The 18,271-nt window shown below is 33.4% G+C and overlaps 1 protein-coding gene and 1 pseudogene across 1 annotated transcript; both read left to right on the forward strand.

Annotated features, from left to right (window-relative positions):
• The first annotated feature begins 289 nt into the window (after positions 1-289).
• Positions 290-1,231, forward strand: LOC113198381 (olfactory receptor 5H2-like). The gene has a single exon (XM_077794358.1). The coding sequence runs from the start codon at positions 308-310 to the stop codon at positions 1,229-1,231; it is 924 nt and encodes a 307-aa protein (XP_077650484.1). The 5' UTR covers positions 290-307.
• Positions 1,232-6,717: 5,486 nt separating this feature from the next.
• Positions 6,718-11,059, forward strand: LOC144251476 (olfactory receptor 5H17-like; annotated as a pseudogene).
• The last annotated feature ends 7,212 nt before the right edge of the window (positions 11,060-18,271 follow it).

Consider the following 18,271-nt stretch of genomic DNA (forward strand, 5'->3'; position numbering starts at 1 on the left):
CTGATCTCACCCAAAATACAGAAATCTCAACACCTCAGTAGTTTCCCCCAAATTTATCTAAAGTTTAGAAGCCACTCATTTTCTCTAAATATGTTGCTTCTTTCATTTTTCATTGAGTTGATTTCTTTTGACTCTTTTTCATTAGATAGTTTTTTTAATCATTATGGTAAATGGAGGGTATTCTGAGAAGCTTGAATTTTTTTTCCTCCCCTTCTCTTTTTCAGCTTTTTTAAAAAAATAAATCCTAATTGAATTCTTTTTTCCCCCCATTCACAGCATTTCATTTCAGGGGACATCCAGTGATGACATGGAAAAGGACAATGCAACTTTGCTGACAGAGTTTGTTCTCACAGGACTTACACAGCAACCACAGTGGAAACTCCCCGTGTTCCTGGTGTTCCTGGTGATATACCTCATCACTGTGGTGGGGAACCTTGGTCTGATTTCTCTGATCTGGAATGATCCTCAGCTTCACATTCCCATGTACTTTTTCCTCGGGAATTTAGCCTTTGTGGAGGCTTGGTTATCATCCACAGTGACTCCAAAGATGCTGGCCAACTTCCTAGAAGAGAGCAACATATCTCTTGCTGAATGCATGGTACAATTTTTTTCGTTTGCAACCAGTGCAACCACAGAGTGTTTTCTCTTGGCAGCAATGGCTTATGATCGCTACGTAGCTATATGTCAACCTCTACAGTATCCTGTGATTATGACCAACAGACTATGCTTACTGCTACTAGTTTTGTCATTTGTAGGTGGCTTTCTTCATGCCGTACTTCATGAAAGCTTTTTACTCAGATTAACCTTCTGTAATTCCAACATAATACATCACTTTTATTGTGATGTTATACCCCTGTTAAAGATTTCATGCAATGATCCTTCCATTAATTTTCTAATGCTTTTTATTTTCTCTGGTTCAATACAAGTTTTCAGTATTGTGACTATTCTTGTTTCTTACACCCTAGTGCTCTTTACAATTTTAAAAAAGAAGTCTGAAAAGGGTGTAAGAAAAGCCTTCTCCACCTGTGGAGCCCATCTCTTTTCTGTGTCTTTATACTATGGCCCCCTTCTCCTCATGTATGTGCATCCTGCATCTTCACAAGCAAATGATCAAGACACGCTTTCTCTATTTTACACTGTCATAATTCCTGTGTTAAACCCCTTTATCTATAGTCTGAGAAACAAGCAAGTCTTAGATGCACTGACAAAAATGTTGAAAAGAAATATTTAGATGTCATTAATACCTGTTGTTTCATTAAAACAGTCATGAAATTGTGGGGTTATTTGTACTGTCCTTAGTATTATTGAAAGGGCTTTTCAGTTAGAATTGTTATAAAATGTTAATGAATTAAGTTTTTAGTACTCAAATATATACTTAAACCATTTGTATATCTCATTCAGAAATATGTTTGAAGTTTCAATTAAATATTCTCATTATGGTGGAATAATTAATGTAGAAAAAAACTGGAAACACTTTATGGTTTGTATTTTCTTGCTTTGTAAATACATTGAGTACTAGTGTAATTACATCCAAAGGAGTTGAGTATGATACTTCATACAGATAGCCTGGGCCTCAGTCATTTATTCCACAGTGGTGGCAGGTTTGTGTTGGAGCAAATAGAAAAAAATCCCAGGACATTGGTCAGTCATCACATCTTTATGTTTTTGGGAGGAAATGGTGACTTTCACTTCTTGGAGAAATTGAACACATCACATGAGGAAGAAACAAACTGAAATTCAATTAGGATACAATGAGAAGGCAATTAAAACAGTGAAGACATGGATAAAGAGTGAGTGGTTGTTCTCAACTCATTTGCCTCTGAGTAAAGAGAAGATATGAATTGCTTATCATTATCTCTCTTGAATTTTGAAGCCCTTTCTAGATGTGCATATTTGTTATTGAGCAATCTGAAGAGCCTTATTAATTCAACAAGCTAATATATTATATTAAAGATTTTAAGTATGGGTAGACAGTAGGAAAAATGTTGGCAGAACAGAATACAAATATTGAACATATTTTTTTTTCTTCTTAAATTTGTTTTAATTAGTTATTCATAATAGTAGAATGCATTTATGCACTTTGATATATTATACATAGATGGGATATAATTTCTCATTTTTCTGAGTGTACAAGTTGTAGAGTCATATTGGTCATGCAGTCACATATATACTTAAAATAATAATGTGCATTTCATTCTACTATCTTTCTTATCCCCATATCCCCTCCCCTCCACTCCCTTCACTTCCTTCTACCTAATCTAAGGTAATTCTAGTCTTCTCTAGTGCTCACCATATTGTGCATTAAAATCCGCTGATTAAAGAAAACATTCAACCTTTGTTTTGGGGGGATTGGCTTGTTTCTGTTAGCATGATATCCTCCAACTCTATACATTTACTGGCAAATACCATAATTTTATTCTTTAATGCTGAGTAATATTCCATTGAATATATATACCACATTTTCTTTATTCATTTACTAAAGAATTCCTAGATTAGTTCCATAATTCAGCTATTGTGAACTGAGCTGCAATAAACATTGGCATGGTTACATTGCTGTAGTATACTGATTTTAAGTTCTTTGACTATAAACAGAGGAGTGAAATAGCTGGGTCGAATGGTGATTCCATTTTCCATAGTAGCTGTGCCAATTTACAGTTCCATCAGCAATGTGTAAGTGTACCTTTTCCCCCACATCCTTGCCAACATTTATTGTTGCCTGTATTCTTGATGATTGCCACTCTGAATGGAGTGAGATTAAATCTTATTGTAGTTTTGTTTTGTATTTCTCTAGTTGCTAGAGATGTTGAACACTTTTACATATATATGCTGATTGTATTTCTTCCTCTGTGAAGTGTCCGTTTAGTTCCTTAGGCCATTTATTGATTGGGTAATTTGTGTGTGTGTGTGTGTGTGTGTGTGCGTGTGTATGTGTGAAGTTTTTTTAGTTCTTTATGTATCCTAGAAATTAATGCTTTATCTGAGGTGTATTTGGTAAAGATTTTTCTCTCAATCTGTAGGCTCTCTCCTCACATTATTGATTGTTTCCTTTGCTGAGAAGAAGCTTTTAAATGAGATTGAATCGAATTACAAACCTTCTTCTCATCAAAGAAAACATTTTTAAAGGCCAAAATGCTAAATAAATAAATAAAATTTTAATATGTAAAGTTTTTTTCAATGTGTCTTTGTCTTGGGGAATTTAAATGTTTATACCAAGTTCAGGTAAGATGATAGGATACCAAAGTACCCACCAGAAAGGTGGAAGAAAATTCTTAAAGGTTGTATTTCCTCATTCTCTAAACTTTTAAAATACAATTAGTGATTGATGTACAGGTACATCTTTGACATTTTTCTCCCGTCACTGAATTCCATGCATTTTGTACTGATACAGTTGATTCTCTCATCCTAAAATCTACTCACCAGTGTTTGCAAAATTCTAGCTGTTCTCCTTTTCCATCTGCTGATATCCTCTTCCTTTTTAAACATTGCTACCAGATGATTCTTTATACATAGGTGTCAGATTAAACCATTTACCTTTCTGACAACTTATTTTTAAAGAGAGAGAGAGAGAGAGAGAGAGAGAGAGAGAGAGAGAGAGAATTTTTTAATATTCATTCTAGGGTGGGCACAACATCTTTATCTTATTTGTATGTGGTGCTGAAGATCAAACCCAGAGCCTCTTGCATGCCACGCAAGCGCGCTACTGCTTGAGTCACATCCCCAGCCCGTCTGACACCTTTAATCTATTTTCATTGCTACCAGATTATATGCACACATGGTATATGTATCTAGATTTGCATTAGTGTATTTGTTCTTGAATCTTTCCAGATTATATGATATACATGTGGATATGCATATATATAAATATACACATACATACATTTTTACCCTCACGCTGTATTTGCTCACAGTGGCAATATTTAGGATTCTTGCCAATAAACACCTTTGGATAATACTTATTTTGGGTTAAAAAATCTCCTTAGGATTGCAACTTAGAATTCTTAATTACTCTCTGTATATCTTACATACATACCACAGTTGCTTATCCACATGAGATCCTAAGTAAATATTTGTGAAATGTTTTAAAGCATAATAAGAGAAGGAGGAGAGAAGTATAGAAGTTAATTGAATAAACAAAGTAAAATGCAGAGCCTACTCCTTTTTGAATTATTCCTCTCAACAGAAGCAGCTCTTTAGGTGACTTGGTAAATGGCTCAGAGTATTAGACCCACGAACAGAGTAAATGGTCTCCAAATCCAAAATGACCATTAGATTTGGGACATATTTTGATTGTGTGAATGGTCAAGTGTAGCAACTTATGCTTCACTTTTGAAGGAATATCTTGATATGTACCTTATTGATGGATCATTAGAAATGTCACTGGGGTAGAAGTCTTCTGAATTTTTAGTCTGAGAATATACCTAAAACAGAATTCACAAATAATTTATCTGATATTCATATGTATGGTATAGGGGAAAATCTCCAAATCAGTAATTATAACTCTAATTATTTAATAAGAATATAGAAAGTGAGTGGGTCAGGGATTACCTCAGTGGTAGACCATTTCTCTAGTATGTATGAGGTCCTTAGTTTAATCTTTTGCAACACAAACACATGTAAATACACACACACACACACACAAAATATAAAACAAGGTAATGATTTCAATAAACATTTCAAAATGAATATATGTAGATGTCAAAGAAATGTAGAAAAACTATCTAAATTATGTTAATCATCAAGGAATATAATTAATTAAAATCAAAGTAGTATATCAGAATTCACTTATTGAAATTACTAAAATTTATATATATTGAATCATCCATCAACTTTACTCTTGAACTTTCATAGCCAAAGACAGAGATGTTCATTATCCATCAGTGCTTTTCCTGTTTGACTAAAGAACAAAGTCCCTGACTTATGCCCCCAGGCTCTTTCCCCTCTGGTGCCATCTGACTCCTTTCAGCTTCTGCATGTGCAGGATAGTCCACTTCCAATTTGGGTTTGTATAATGATCAAGGATCTCTCATAATCTACATCCTTTAAAGATGAACTCCTTAGCAAGTATCCACTGACACAATGTTTAAAATAAAGACTCCAGAATTTACCTTTGCTTTATTTTATCTTTTGTTTTGCTCTTAGCTACTCCTAACATGTGTCTAGTGATATTTCTCACTAACTTTTAACCTTTAGCTAAAAGGAACAGCTAAGCTGCAGTTTGCATGAGAAAGAAAACTTTCCTCTTGAATATTACTCAGTTGGCTCCTGGAAGGAATCTAGATCTTGGCCTAATGATACCATATTTTGATGAGCTCAGCCAGAAACCTACTAATCAAATCACTCAGAATGATATATTTTAATATAAACTGAAATTTCCATACACAGGTCAGAAGTGTACCTGGGCAGAGAAAATATTGAAATAAAGTGCAATTTTTGTTTTTAGAACTAGAATTGTCTAATGTGGCTTTATGATTCCAGAGTTGGTAACACATGTGGGACAATCTAGGCTTCTTCTCATACATGTCCTAATCCTCAGTGCCTCTTAGAACAACTTCACTTGTCCTTCAGGGAACCCTCTGGCAGTCTTAGGGGAATTTTAGATCTCTGCTCCTTCCACTTCTGGAGAAAGCACGTAATTGTAGAACTGTGTCACTCTTGTGTTCAAAGCAAACCTTATATAAAGTTTTCCTGGATACTGTATTATTAAACATCCAGAATCAATCAGTTTGCAAAGACTTGCTACTCTTTTTTTTTTTTTTTTAAAGAGAGAGTGAGAGAGGAGAGAGAGAGAGAGAGAGAGAGAGAGAGAGAGAGAGAGAGAGAATTTTTTTAATATTTATTTTTTAGTTCTCGGCGGACACAACATCTTTGTTGGTATGTGGTGCTGAGGATCGAACCCGGGCCGCACGCATGCCAGGCCAGCGCGCTACTGCTTGAGCCACATCCCCAGCCCAAGACTTGCTACTCTTGTTATGGTTGACTCTGTGCTATTGTATTTTTTTCTGTTTCATAATGTCTAGTACATTTTTTAAATTTTTAGATTTTTTTGTTAGTGCATGATAGTTATGCATAATAGTGGGTTCATTTTGACATATTATCCAAGCATGGAATATTAAAGTATCTTCAATATTTCTTTCAAGTTATTGGTAAGACAGAAATTATTTCTGTACGTTTAACTTATTTATTTTTTTTTAGTTTTTTCAGCGGACACAACATCTTTGTTTGTATGTGGTGCTGAGCATTGAACCTGGGCTGCATGCCAGGCTGGCGCGCTAACGCTTGAGCCAATCCCCAGCCCACGTTTAACTTATTTTTATGCAAGGTAAAAGTACTGATTAGATTGTATCAATGTAGTATAGGTTTGAAAGATATGATATGACCAGGGAATAGGATGGAAAATGGTGCACTAATGGCACTTAATTTTGTGCTAAAATCTGGATAAGAAAAATGCTACAAAACTGATTTGTGTCCTTTGGTGATATTCTTTTTAATCTCACTATAATGATTTCATTTACTTATGTATAACTTCAAACAATTTAAGACTAGAACTAGAGTTTGAAGTTATAATGATTCTTACATAAGATATATTTCTAAGACTCTGGTAAAATGACCCATTGTGTTTAATTAATTACATGTTCTGAATGAAAATATTAAGTTGTCAAGTACTAACTCTGTCCTTTCACACACTTCTGACAAATATATATACGTATATTTGTATTTATGTATTTATATTTTATTTACCAGGAAACATGATGAAACATTTTTTCCTGCTACTTTTCCAGATTTTATGACAATAATTGATATTGATAATTTTCAACCATCCAATGATTAGGATTGCATGGAGGGAATCCTATTCCAAATAAGAATTCATTCAAAGTGTAGTTATTGGTACTGGTTATTTACATTCCCTTAGTTTTACATCTTTGGCTACATGTTATTCTGCTTATAAAGATGGGAAAGAAAAAGAGATATGTACAGTTAAACAAGAAAGATTTCAAGGAAAAAACAAGATTAATCAGTGTAATAACAAAGATAAAATTAAAAATCTGCTTTGTATATATTGAGGGTAGCACATGATGTTATGATGTATATAAATAAATTGAAGTGATTGGCATAAGAAAGTAGTAGTATTCTACTTTCTTAGAAATTTTCAGTATGCTAACTAAGATAATATCAATTATTAAAATTTTGTTTCTATTTTTGATCTCATATTTAAAGACAAAACAACTTGACTATCTGGAAAGAATGATCAGGTAATAAAAGCATATATATGAAAATCATGCCATCTTTAAATAAGGATTTTAAATTGTATAGCTCTCTTGGACTCAAATTCCAGGAGGAGAGGGGTAGGGATTCCATTTAGAATAGAAGAAAAAGATAAGATTCCCTTGGATCACAACTTTTAATGAATTCCAAGTTAACACAAACATTTTCATCCAAATCTCTGAACCTTTTTTTTCCTCTCAAGATCACCTTCCTTGGATGCTTCCTCTTTCTTTGACTTTTCTGTACTTACTCACATCTCTCTTATTCTCTGTCTAGTTTTTTTCCCCTTCCTCTTATTTTCTTTTCATTCACCCTAAACTGCCTTTCTACTTTTCCTGTAACTCTTCTCCTCTCCTTTCCTTCCTCTCTTTTCTCTTTTGTACATTTATTGCAATGGCGTGCAGGAGAAATGCCTTACATTTGATGCAGGCAGGATGGAAAGGCCAGCCCTTCTCCACAATGCTCCCAGTGCTCAGAGCTCACTCTTCCGCTCTTTTCACCATTGTGCTTCTTGTTTTTGTACATGCACTTGCTACTGTTCTCTGAAATTCTATCACATAACAGAAAATGCTCTCACTAAAATATATAAATTTCCACAGAAAATATCTATGTTAATGCTTTGACTTACTAGAGCTTTTACTTTGGTAATATGCACCATTCTTTACTTTCTTCTTTTTTATTGGATTTATTTTATTTTATTGATTTGAATAAATAAATAAATAAATAGACAAACAGCTGGCAACGGAATGCATTACAATTCTTATTACACAGTTGGTAGAGTGCTTGCTTTGCATACATAAGGCCATGGGATCAATCCTCCTCATCACACAAACAAACAAACAAACAAACAAACAAAAATCCTTTGTTCTTCTTCATTATCTTTCTTATTTTATGTCCACAAAGCTTCACTCTCCATTTTCCCCTTCACTTCTGGATCACTCTGATCCCTACTTTTTCTTTTTTTCTTGTCTGTCTCTTGTTTCTCTTATGTTCAATTCAACATCTGAGAGGTAATAATAAATAACTTTATTAAATGAAATTGACCCAAAGCAATAAATGTGGCAGAGGATGGAGGAATCTGCTTGAAAAATAGGCAGGAAAAGGACCCAAGGCAGCCAGTTAATAGCAAAAATTATTTCTCAATGTTACCTCAATCAGGGATTCAATTTGTGACATGAATTTCAGGTGTCAAAACCACAAATAACACTACTGATGTGGATGCAGGGTGCATCTTTTTTGCCACATTTTAAATCCTGTGCATTTGTGTTTCACTGGGCAAACCTATACAAATTCTCATCTCTCTAGGTAAAAGGGCCATGAAAAAGTTAGCTTTTAGGCCTTTGGGTTCTTAAGTAGAGGGAAGCTCCCGCCCACCAAAAAGTTTTGTCTTAGGAAGGGGTACAGATGTATCATCTAATAAATGACATCTATCCATATTATAACTTCTTTAATGCAACTTTCTCATCAATTCCTTCCCCCTCTCTTTTCCTTGGATACAATCTCTGATGGGTAGATCATCCAGTTATGCCTTCACCTATTCTGAAGTTACCAGGTCATTAGTCATAGGAGTATCGAGCAGAGCCATACTTACACCAATATCTCCTGGGTGTTAAGGGTGTTCTCCTTTTGAAAATTTGATAATGAATTGAAGGATTCAGTTTTATTTTTGATATTACTCACCCATTTAACAATTCACTGCTTTCCTCTTCAGGGGCTAACCTCTAACACCACATATGTAACTGAATCCTAGTGACTCTACATTCTGAATTATTTCAATCTGCCTGTTCATTTTCCTAACTTCTACAAATGTCATATTATGTCCAGACTAGGCAATACAAGTATGTTGGCATTGTCAGTGAAGAGCTTTTAAATATAGATTCTTAACTCTTTCATGAATAACTGTTTTTATACTGATACCTCATATTATATATATATGTTATATAATGTATGTAATATATATTTATATACATATGTCTGTAGTGATAACTCATATTATAAATATATATATATATATATATATATATATATATATATATATATTACACACACACACACACACACACACACACATGGTATAAAAAGACCATTAGATGTGTTTATTGGTCTGTGACCTCTTGGAAAATAATAACAGTTTTCTCATTATTTCCCATGCTCCATTGTCCCATTTCTATAAAATTTTTGCATATTACAAATATTTAATTTAACATATTTGATCACATCATTACACATGTTAAAAGATCTTAATGTAAGAGCATATTATCTGATAAGTAAGTTTCAAATTCTTTCAAATGACATTCATTTTACTTTGTAATCCAGGTCATTCAGATAGTTCTGTAGATCTTGAACCATGTCTAGGACATCAAATTTCCAACCACATTCAACAGTTCCCAATAAATTTATCACAAATTTAGAAGGCCTCTCATTTTCTCTAATTTTTTTTCCTGTAGGTTTATTGATTTGAATCTTTTTTGCTATATGTAATTCTCTAAAACTATTAATGCCCTTTGAAAAAAAAGTACAATTTTATCTCAACCTTTGTCTTCCAATATTTTCTTTATAAATCCTCCTTGTAGCCAGGTATGGTGACATTGCCTGTAATCCCAGGAGCTCAGGAGGCTGAGGTAGGAGGATCCCATGTTCAAAGCCAGCCTCATCAACTTAGTCAGGTCATAAGCAACTTAGCAAGACTCTGTCTCTAAATAAAATGTAAACAAAAAAGAGTGGGACTGGAAATGTGGCTCAAAGATTAAATGTCCCTGGGTTCAATAACCTGTTGCCAAAAAGAAAAAAAAAAAGAAAGAAAAGAAAAAAAAATCCTCATTGTATTTTTTTTAACATTCATTACATTTTATTTTGTTTCATTTCAGGGGACATCCTCTGAGGCATGGAAGAGGCAAATGCAACTTTGCTGACAGAGTTTGTTCTCACAGGACTTACACAGTAACCACTGTTCCTGGTGTTCCTGGCAATATACTTCATCACCATGGAGGGAAACCTTGGTCTGATCTCTCTGATCTGGAATGACCCTCAGCTTCACATCCCCATGTACTTTTTCCTCGGGAATTTAGCCTTTGTGGATGCTTGGTTATCATCAACAGTGACCCCAAAGATGCTGGCCAACTTTTTAGACAAAAGCAAAATAATGTCTTTTTCTGAATGTCTCATGCAATTTTTTTCAGTTGCATTTAATGTGACTGCAGAATGCTTTCTCCTGGCAGCAATGGCTTATGATCGCTATGCAGCCATATGCCACCCTTTACTGTATCCTGTGATTATGACCAATAAACTATGCTTATGGCTACTAGTTTTGTCATTTGTAAGTGGCTTTCTTCATGCCATACTTCATGAAAGCTTTTTATTCAGATTAACCTTCTGTAATTCCAACATAATACATCACTTTTATTGTGATGTTATGCCCCTGTTAAAAATTTCATGCAATGATACTTCTATTAATTATCTAATGCTTTTTATTTTCTCTGGTTCAATACAAGTTTTCAGTATTGTGACTATTCTTGTTTCTTACACCCTAGTGCTCTTTACAATTTTAAAAAAGAAGTCTGAAAAGAGTGTAAGAAAAGCCTTCTCCACCTGTGGAGCCCATCTCTTTTCTGTGTCTTTATACTATGGTCCCCTTCTCCTCATGTATGTGCATCCTGCATCTTCACAAGCAAATGATCAAGACACGCTTTCTCTATTTTACACTGTCATAATTCCTGTGTTAAACCCCATTATCTATACTCTAAGAAACAAGCAAGTCTTAAATGCACTGACAAAAATGTTGAAAAGAAATATTTAGATGTCATTAATACCTGTTGTTTCATTAAAACAGTCATGAAATTGTGAAGTTACTTTTACTGTCCTTAGTATTATTGAAATGGCTTTTCAGTTATGAAATGTTAACGAATTAAGTTTTTAGTACTCAAATATATACTTAAAACATTTGTATATCTCTTTAAGAAACATGTATGAAGTTTCAATTAAATATTCTCATCATGGTGGAATTATTAAAGTAGAAAAAAAAGTGGAAACACGTTATGGTTTGTATTTTCTTGCTTTGTAAATACATTGAGTACTAGTGTAATTACATCCAAAGGAGTTGAGTATGATACTTCATACAGATAGCCTGGGCCTCAGTCATTTATTCCACAGTGGTGGCAGATTTGTGTTGGAGCAAACAGAAGAAATTCCCAGGACATTGTTCAGTCATCACATCTTTATGTTTTGGGGAGGAAATGGTGACTTTCACTTCTTTGAGCAATTGAACTCACATATCACATGAGGAAGAAACAAACTGAAATGCAATCAGGATACAATGAGAAGCTAATTAAACCAGTGAAGACATGGATAAAAAGTGAGTGGTTGTCCTCAACTCTTTTGCCTCTGAGTAAAGAGAAGATATGAATTGCTTATCATTATCTCTCTTGAATTTTGAAGCCCTTCTAGATGTGCATATTTGTTATTGGGCAATCTGAAGAGCCTTACTAATTCACAAAGCTAATATATTATATTAAAGATTTTAAGTATGGGTAGACAGTAGGAAAAAGGCTGGCAGAACAGAAGACAAATATTGAAAACCTTTTTTCTTTTTAAATTTGTTCTAATTAGTTATTCATAATAGTATAATGCATTTATGCACTCTGATACATTATACATAGATGGGATATAATTTCTCATTTTTCTGAGTGTACAAGTTGTAGAGTCATATTGGTCATGCAGACACATATATACTTAAAATAATAATGTGCGTTTCATTCTACTATCTTTCTTATCCCCATATCCCCTCCCCTCCACTCCCTTCACTTCCTTCTACCTAATCTAAGGTAATTCTAGTCTTCTCTAGTGCTCACCATATTGTGCATTAAAATCCGCTGATTAAAGAAAACATTCAACATTCGTTTTGATGGGATTGCCTTATTTCAGTTAGCATTATATCCTTCAACTCTATGCATTTATTGTCAAATACCATAATTTTATTCTTTAAAGCTGCGTAATATTACATTGAATATTACCACATTTTCTTTATCTATTCATTTATGAAGAATTCCTACCTTAGTCCATAATTTAGCTATTGTGAACTGAGCTGCAATAAACATTGGCATGGTTACATTGCTGTAGTATGCTGATTTTAAGTTCTTTGGCTGTAAACTGAGGAGTGAAATAACTGGGTCGAATGGTGATTCCATTTTCCATAGTAGCTGTGCCAATTTACAGTTCCATCAGCAATGTGTAAGTGTACCTTTTCCCCCACATCCTTGCCAACATTTATTGTTGCCTGTATTCTTGATGATTTCCACTCTAACTGGAGTGAGATGAAATCTCATTGTAGTTTTGATTTGCATTTCTCTAATTGCCAGAGATGTTGAACACTTCTACATATATTTGCTGATTGTATTTATTCCTCTGTGAAGTGTCTGTTTAGTTCCTTAGGCCATTTATTGATTGGGTAATTTGTGTGTGTGTGTGTGTGTGTGTGTGTGTGTGTTTGTGAAGTTTTTTAGTTCTTTATGTATCCTAGAAATTAATGCTTTACATGAGGTGTATTTGGTAAAGATTTTCTCCCAATCTGTAGGCTCTCTCCTCACATTATTGATTGTTTCCTTTGCTGAGAAGAAGCTTTTAAATGAGATTGAATAAAATTACAAACCTTCTTCTCATCAAAGAAAACATTTTTAAAGGCCAAAAAGCTAAATAAATAAATAAAATTTTAATATCTAAAGTTTTTTTTTCAATGTGTCTTTGTGTTGGGGAATTTAAATGTTTATACCAAGTTCAGGTAAGATGATAGGATGCCAAAGTACCCACCAGAAAGGTGGAAGAAAATTCTTGAAGGTTGTATTTCCTCATTCTCTAAACTTCTAAAATACAATTAGTGATTGATGTACAGGTACATCTTTGACATTTTTCTCCCGTCACTGAATTCCATGCATTTTGTACTGATACCGCTGATTCTCTCATCCTAAAATCTACTCACCAGTGTTTGCAAAATTCTAGCTGTTCACCTCTTCCATCTGCTGATATCCTCTTCCTCTTTAAACATTGCTACCAGATGATTCTTTATACATAGGTGTCAGATTAAACCATTTACGTTTCTGACACCTTTTTTTTAAAAGAGAGAGAGAGAAAGAGAGAGAGAGAGAGAGAGAGAGAGAGAGAGAGAGAGAATTTTTTAATATTCATTCTAGGGTGGGCACAACATCTTTATCTTATTTGTATGTGGTGCTGAAGATCAAACCCAGCGCCTCGTGCATGCCAGGCGAGCGAGTTACTGCTTGAGCCACATCCCCAGCCCGTCTGACACCTATTAATCTATTTTCATTGCTACCAGATTATATGCACACATGGTATATGTATCTAGATTTGCATTAGTGTATTTGTTCTTGAGTATTTCCAGATTATATGATATACATGTGGCTATGCATATATATAAATATACACATACATACATTTTAACCCTCACCCTGTATTTGCTCACAGTGGCAATATTTAGGATTCTTGCCAATAAGCACCTTTGGATAATACTTATTTGGGGTTAAAAAATCTCTTTAGGATTGCAACTTAGAATTCTTAATTACTCTCTGTATATCTTACATACATACCACAGTTGCTTACACACATGAGACCCTAAGTAACTATTTGTGAAATGTTTTAAAGCAATATAAACCCCATGCAAAAAGCACAGCAAGAATTCATTAGTCTTCTTCAAATTTGAAATGGCTGCTGCTTGTCAACTTACCTCACATTTTTTTTTATAAAGAAATCACCCTTCATTAAATTGAGGTATATATGTTCTTATTACAGGGATTGGGTCCTAGAATTGATATGGCAAATACCAGGGGGGTATTTAGTGTTTGTTTGGCTTTAGTGATACAAAATTAGATATATATTTAAACTAAGTATTATTATTCTATATTTCTGCAAAATTATTCAATTTGCAAAATTAATGTCACATCATTTTCTTTGTTTTTGTTCCCCTAAAACCAAGGAAATGCAGTGAATGGATCACAATGAAGCTTTTGTTGCTCTTTCTTCCCAAGAATTCATGTGGTTGCATATGGTTAGTTTGTTGATTTATTGCAGTATAATGCTCCCATGGAACAGATGGTTCCTTGTTAGTTAACTAGATTTTTTTCTTGATTATCCATTGCTTTAACACAAAAGCAGAATTGATAAACTAATCAACTCTCTATTCCTTCAGCTACTGGAAGTTCCATTACTGTAATTTTCCTTTGCCTGGATGAGAAGTTGGATGTTAATGTATAGATATATGGGCAGGTATATAACTTTAGTTTGGTGAGGAGGGAACAAGCAACCAAGGGCCACTCTGAATCTCAGACTTCCTTTTCAGACTTCTCTTTTGAATATCTAATGTACAGATTATTCTTCTATGAATTGTGCTTCAATGAAATCAAACTGCTTTATGCTACAGAAATTCATTAAAATCACTAGTCCTTTGATACAATCACATTATCAATTCTCTTATAGATTTATTCCTTTATGTAAAACATTTTTGCATTTCAGTGAGATGTTGGGAAAGGGTTAAAATACACATTTTTACTGAGTCCTTGTTTTGAATAGATTTTTATTATTTTTCTTTTTGCCCTAAAATAAATTATTAAAACACACATTATATTTAATGGTTATTTAGTATATCATGTAATGAATTCACCCAGTTGTAAAGAAATCTACTAGTGTAAAATCATGTCGTGTATATACTAAAAATAGTACATAAAAGACTCCTTATTATGTTGTTTCGTTCATTTCTTCTCTTTGATATATAAATAATTCATAGTTACTTTCACTGTACACATATATATATTTTTCATTAACTAAAACCTTCTACTGTTTAGGAGATTATTAACAAAATTATTCTGGAGAGTGAAAAATCACTTAAGAATGAATATATGCAGATTTCAAAGAAATTTATAAATACCATCTAAATTATGTTAATCATCAAGGAATGTAATTAATTAAAATCAAAGTAGTACATCAGAATTCACTTAATGAAATTACTAAAATTGAAAAGACTATCTATATTGAAATCATCCATCAACTTTACTCTTGAACTTTCATAGCCAAAGACAGAGATGTTCATAATCCATCAGTTCCTTTCCTTTTTGACTAAAGAACAAAGTCCCTGACTTATGCCCCCAGGCTCTTTCCCCTCTGGTCCCATCTGACTTCTTCCAGCTTCTCCATGTGCAGGATAGTCCACTTCCAATTTGGGTTTGTGTAATGATCAAGGATCTCTCATAATCTACATCCTCCAAAGATGAAGTCCTTAGCAAGTATCCACTGACACAATGTTTAAAATAAAGACTCCAGAATTTACCCTTGCTTTATTTTTAATTTTGTTTTGCTCTTAGCTACTCCTAACATGTGTCTAGTGGTATTTCTCACTAACTTTTAGCTAAAGTGGAACAGCTAAGCTGCAGTTTACATGAGAAAGAAAACTTTCCTCTTGAATTTTACTCAGTTGGCTCCTGGAGGAAATCTAGATCTTGGCCTAATGATACCATATTTTGATGAGCTCAGACAGAACCCTACTAATCAAATCACTCAGAATGATATATTTTAATATAAACTGAAATTTCCATACACTGTTCAGAAGTGTACCTGGGCAGAGAAAATATTGAAATAAAGTGCAATTTTTGTTGTAAGAACTAGAATTGTCTACTGTGACTTTTTGATTCCAAAGTTGGTAATGCATGTGGGATAATCTAGGCTTCTTCTCATACATGTCCTAATCCTCAGTGCCTCTTAGAACAACTTCACTTGTCCTTCAGGGAACCCTGGCAGTCTTAAGGGAATTTTAGATCTCTGTTCCTTCCACTTCTGGAGAAAGCACCTAATTGTAGAACTGTATGACTCTTATGTTCAAAGCAAACCTTATATAAACTTTTCCTGGAGATTGTATTGTTAAACATCTAGAATCAATCAGTTTGCAAAGAATCGCTACTCTTGTTATTGTTGACTCTATGCTATTCTATTTTTTCTGTTTCATAATGTCTAGCACATTTTTAAATTTTTAAAATGTTTTTGTTAGTGCATGATAGTTATGCATAATAGTGGGGTTTATTTTGACATATAATACAAGCATGGAATATTAAAGGATCTACAATATTCCTTTCAAGTTATTGGTAAGACAGAAATTATTTCTTTACTTTTAAGTACTTTTTTATGCAAGGTAAAAGTACTGATTAGACTGTATCAATTTAGTATAGGTTTGAAAGATACAATATAACCCAAGGAATAAGAAGGAAAATGGTGCACTAATGGTATATAATTTTGTGCTAAAATCTGGATAAGAAAAATGCTACAAAACTGATTTGTGTCCTTTACTGATATATTTATTTTCTTATTAATCTAACTATAAAGATGTCATTTACATATGTATAACTTCAAACAATTTAAGACTAGGATAAGATTTTGAAGTTATAATGATTTTTGTATAAGAAATATTTCTAAAGATACTGGTAAAATGACCCATTGTGTTTAATTAATCACATGTTCTGAATGAAAATATTAAGTTGTCAATTACTAACTCTGTCTTTTCACACACTCTGTCATATATATATATATATATATATATATATATATATATATATATTTATATTTATTTACCAGGAAATATGATAAAACATTTCTTCTGCTACTCTTTCCAGAAGTTATGACTTAATAAGTACACATACAATAATTTACCTTGATGATTTTCAACCATCCAGTGATTAGGATTGCATGGAGGGAATCCCATTCCAAATAAGAATTCATTGAAACTGTAGTATTAGTAATGGTTATTTACATTGCCTTAGTTTTCTATCTTAGGCTACGTGATATTCTGCTTATAAACATGGGACAGAAAAAGAGGTATGTACAGTTAAACAAGGAATATTTCAAGGAAAAAAATTTAATTACTGTAATAACAAAGATAAAATTAAAAATCTGCTTTGTATATATTGAGGGTAGCACATGATGTTATGATGATTATAAATAGATTGAAGTGATTGACATAATAAAATAGTAGTGCTCCAGAATGCACTAAAATAATATCAATTATTAAAATTTTGTTTCTATTTTTGTTCTCATATTTAAGGACAAAACAGCTTTACTATCTGGAAAGAATATTCAGGTAATAAAATCATATATATGAAAATCATGCGATCTTTAAGTAAGGATTTTAAATTGTATAGTTCCTTGGACTCAAATTCCAGGAGTAGAGGGGTAGGGATTTCATTTAGAATAGAAGAAAAAGATCAGATTCCCTTGGTTCACAACTTTTAATGAATTCCAGATTAAAACAAACATTTGCATCCAAATCTCTGAAACTTTTCTTCCTCTCAAGATCACCTTCCTTGGATGCTTCCACTTTGGTTGACTTTTCTGTACTTATTCACGTCTCTTTTATTCGGTCTAGTTTATTTCCCCTTCCTCTTATTTTCTTTTCATTCATCCTAAACTGCCTTTCTACTTTCCTGTAACTCTTCTCCTCTCTTTCCTTCCTCTCTTTTCTCTTTTGTACATGTATTGCAATGGTGTGCAGGAGAAATGCCTTACATGTCATGAAGGCAGGATGGAAAGGCCAGCCCTTCTCCACAATGCTCCCAGTGCTCAGAGCTCACTCTTCCACTCTTTTCACCATTGTGCTTCTTGTTTCTGTATATACACTTGCAACTGTTCTCTGAAATTAATTCTATCACATAACAGAAAGTGCTCTCACTAAAATTTATAAATTTCCACAGTAAAATATCTGTGTTAATGTTTTGTCCCATTAGAGCATTTACTTTGGTATTTTGTGCCATTCTTTACTTTGATCTTCTTCTTTTTTTGGATTTATTTTATTTTATTGATTTAAATAAATAAATAAATGACAACAGAATGCATTACAATTCTTATTACACAGTTGATAGAGTGTTTGCCTTGCATGCATAAGGCCCTGGGATTAATCCTCCCCATCACACACACACACACACACACACACACACACACACACACACACACAAACAAACAAAAA

This window comes from Urocitellus parryii, chromosome 2, assembly GCF_045843805.1.
Source record: "Urocitellus parryii isolate mUroPar1 chromosome 2, mUroPar1.hap1, whole genome shotgun sequence".
In the NCBI taxonomy this organism is placed as follows: domain Eukaryota; kingdom Metazoa; phylum Chordata; class Mammalia; order Rodentia; family Sciuridae; genus Urocitellus; species Urocitellus parryii.

Bases quoted from the DNA above. Each gene is read 5' to 3' on its own strand.
- LOC113198381 (XM_077794358.1), top strand. From the start codon at position 308: ATGGAAAAGGACAATGCAACTTTGCTGACAGAGTTTGTTCTCACAGGA.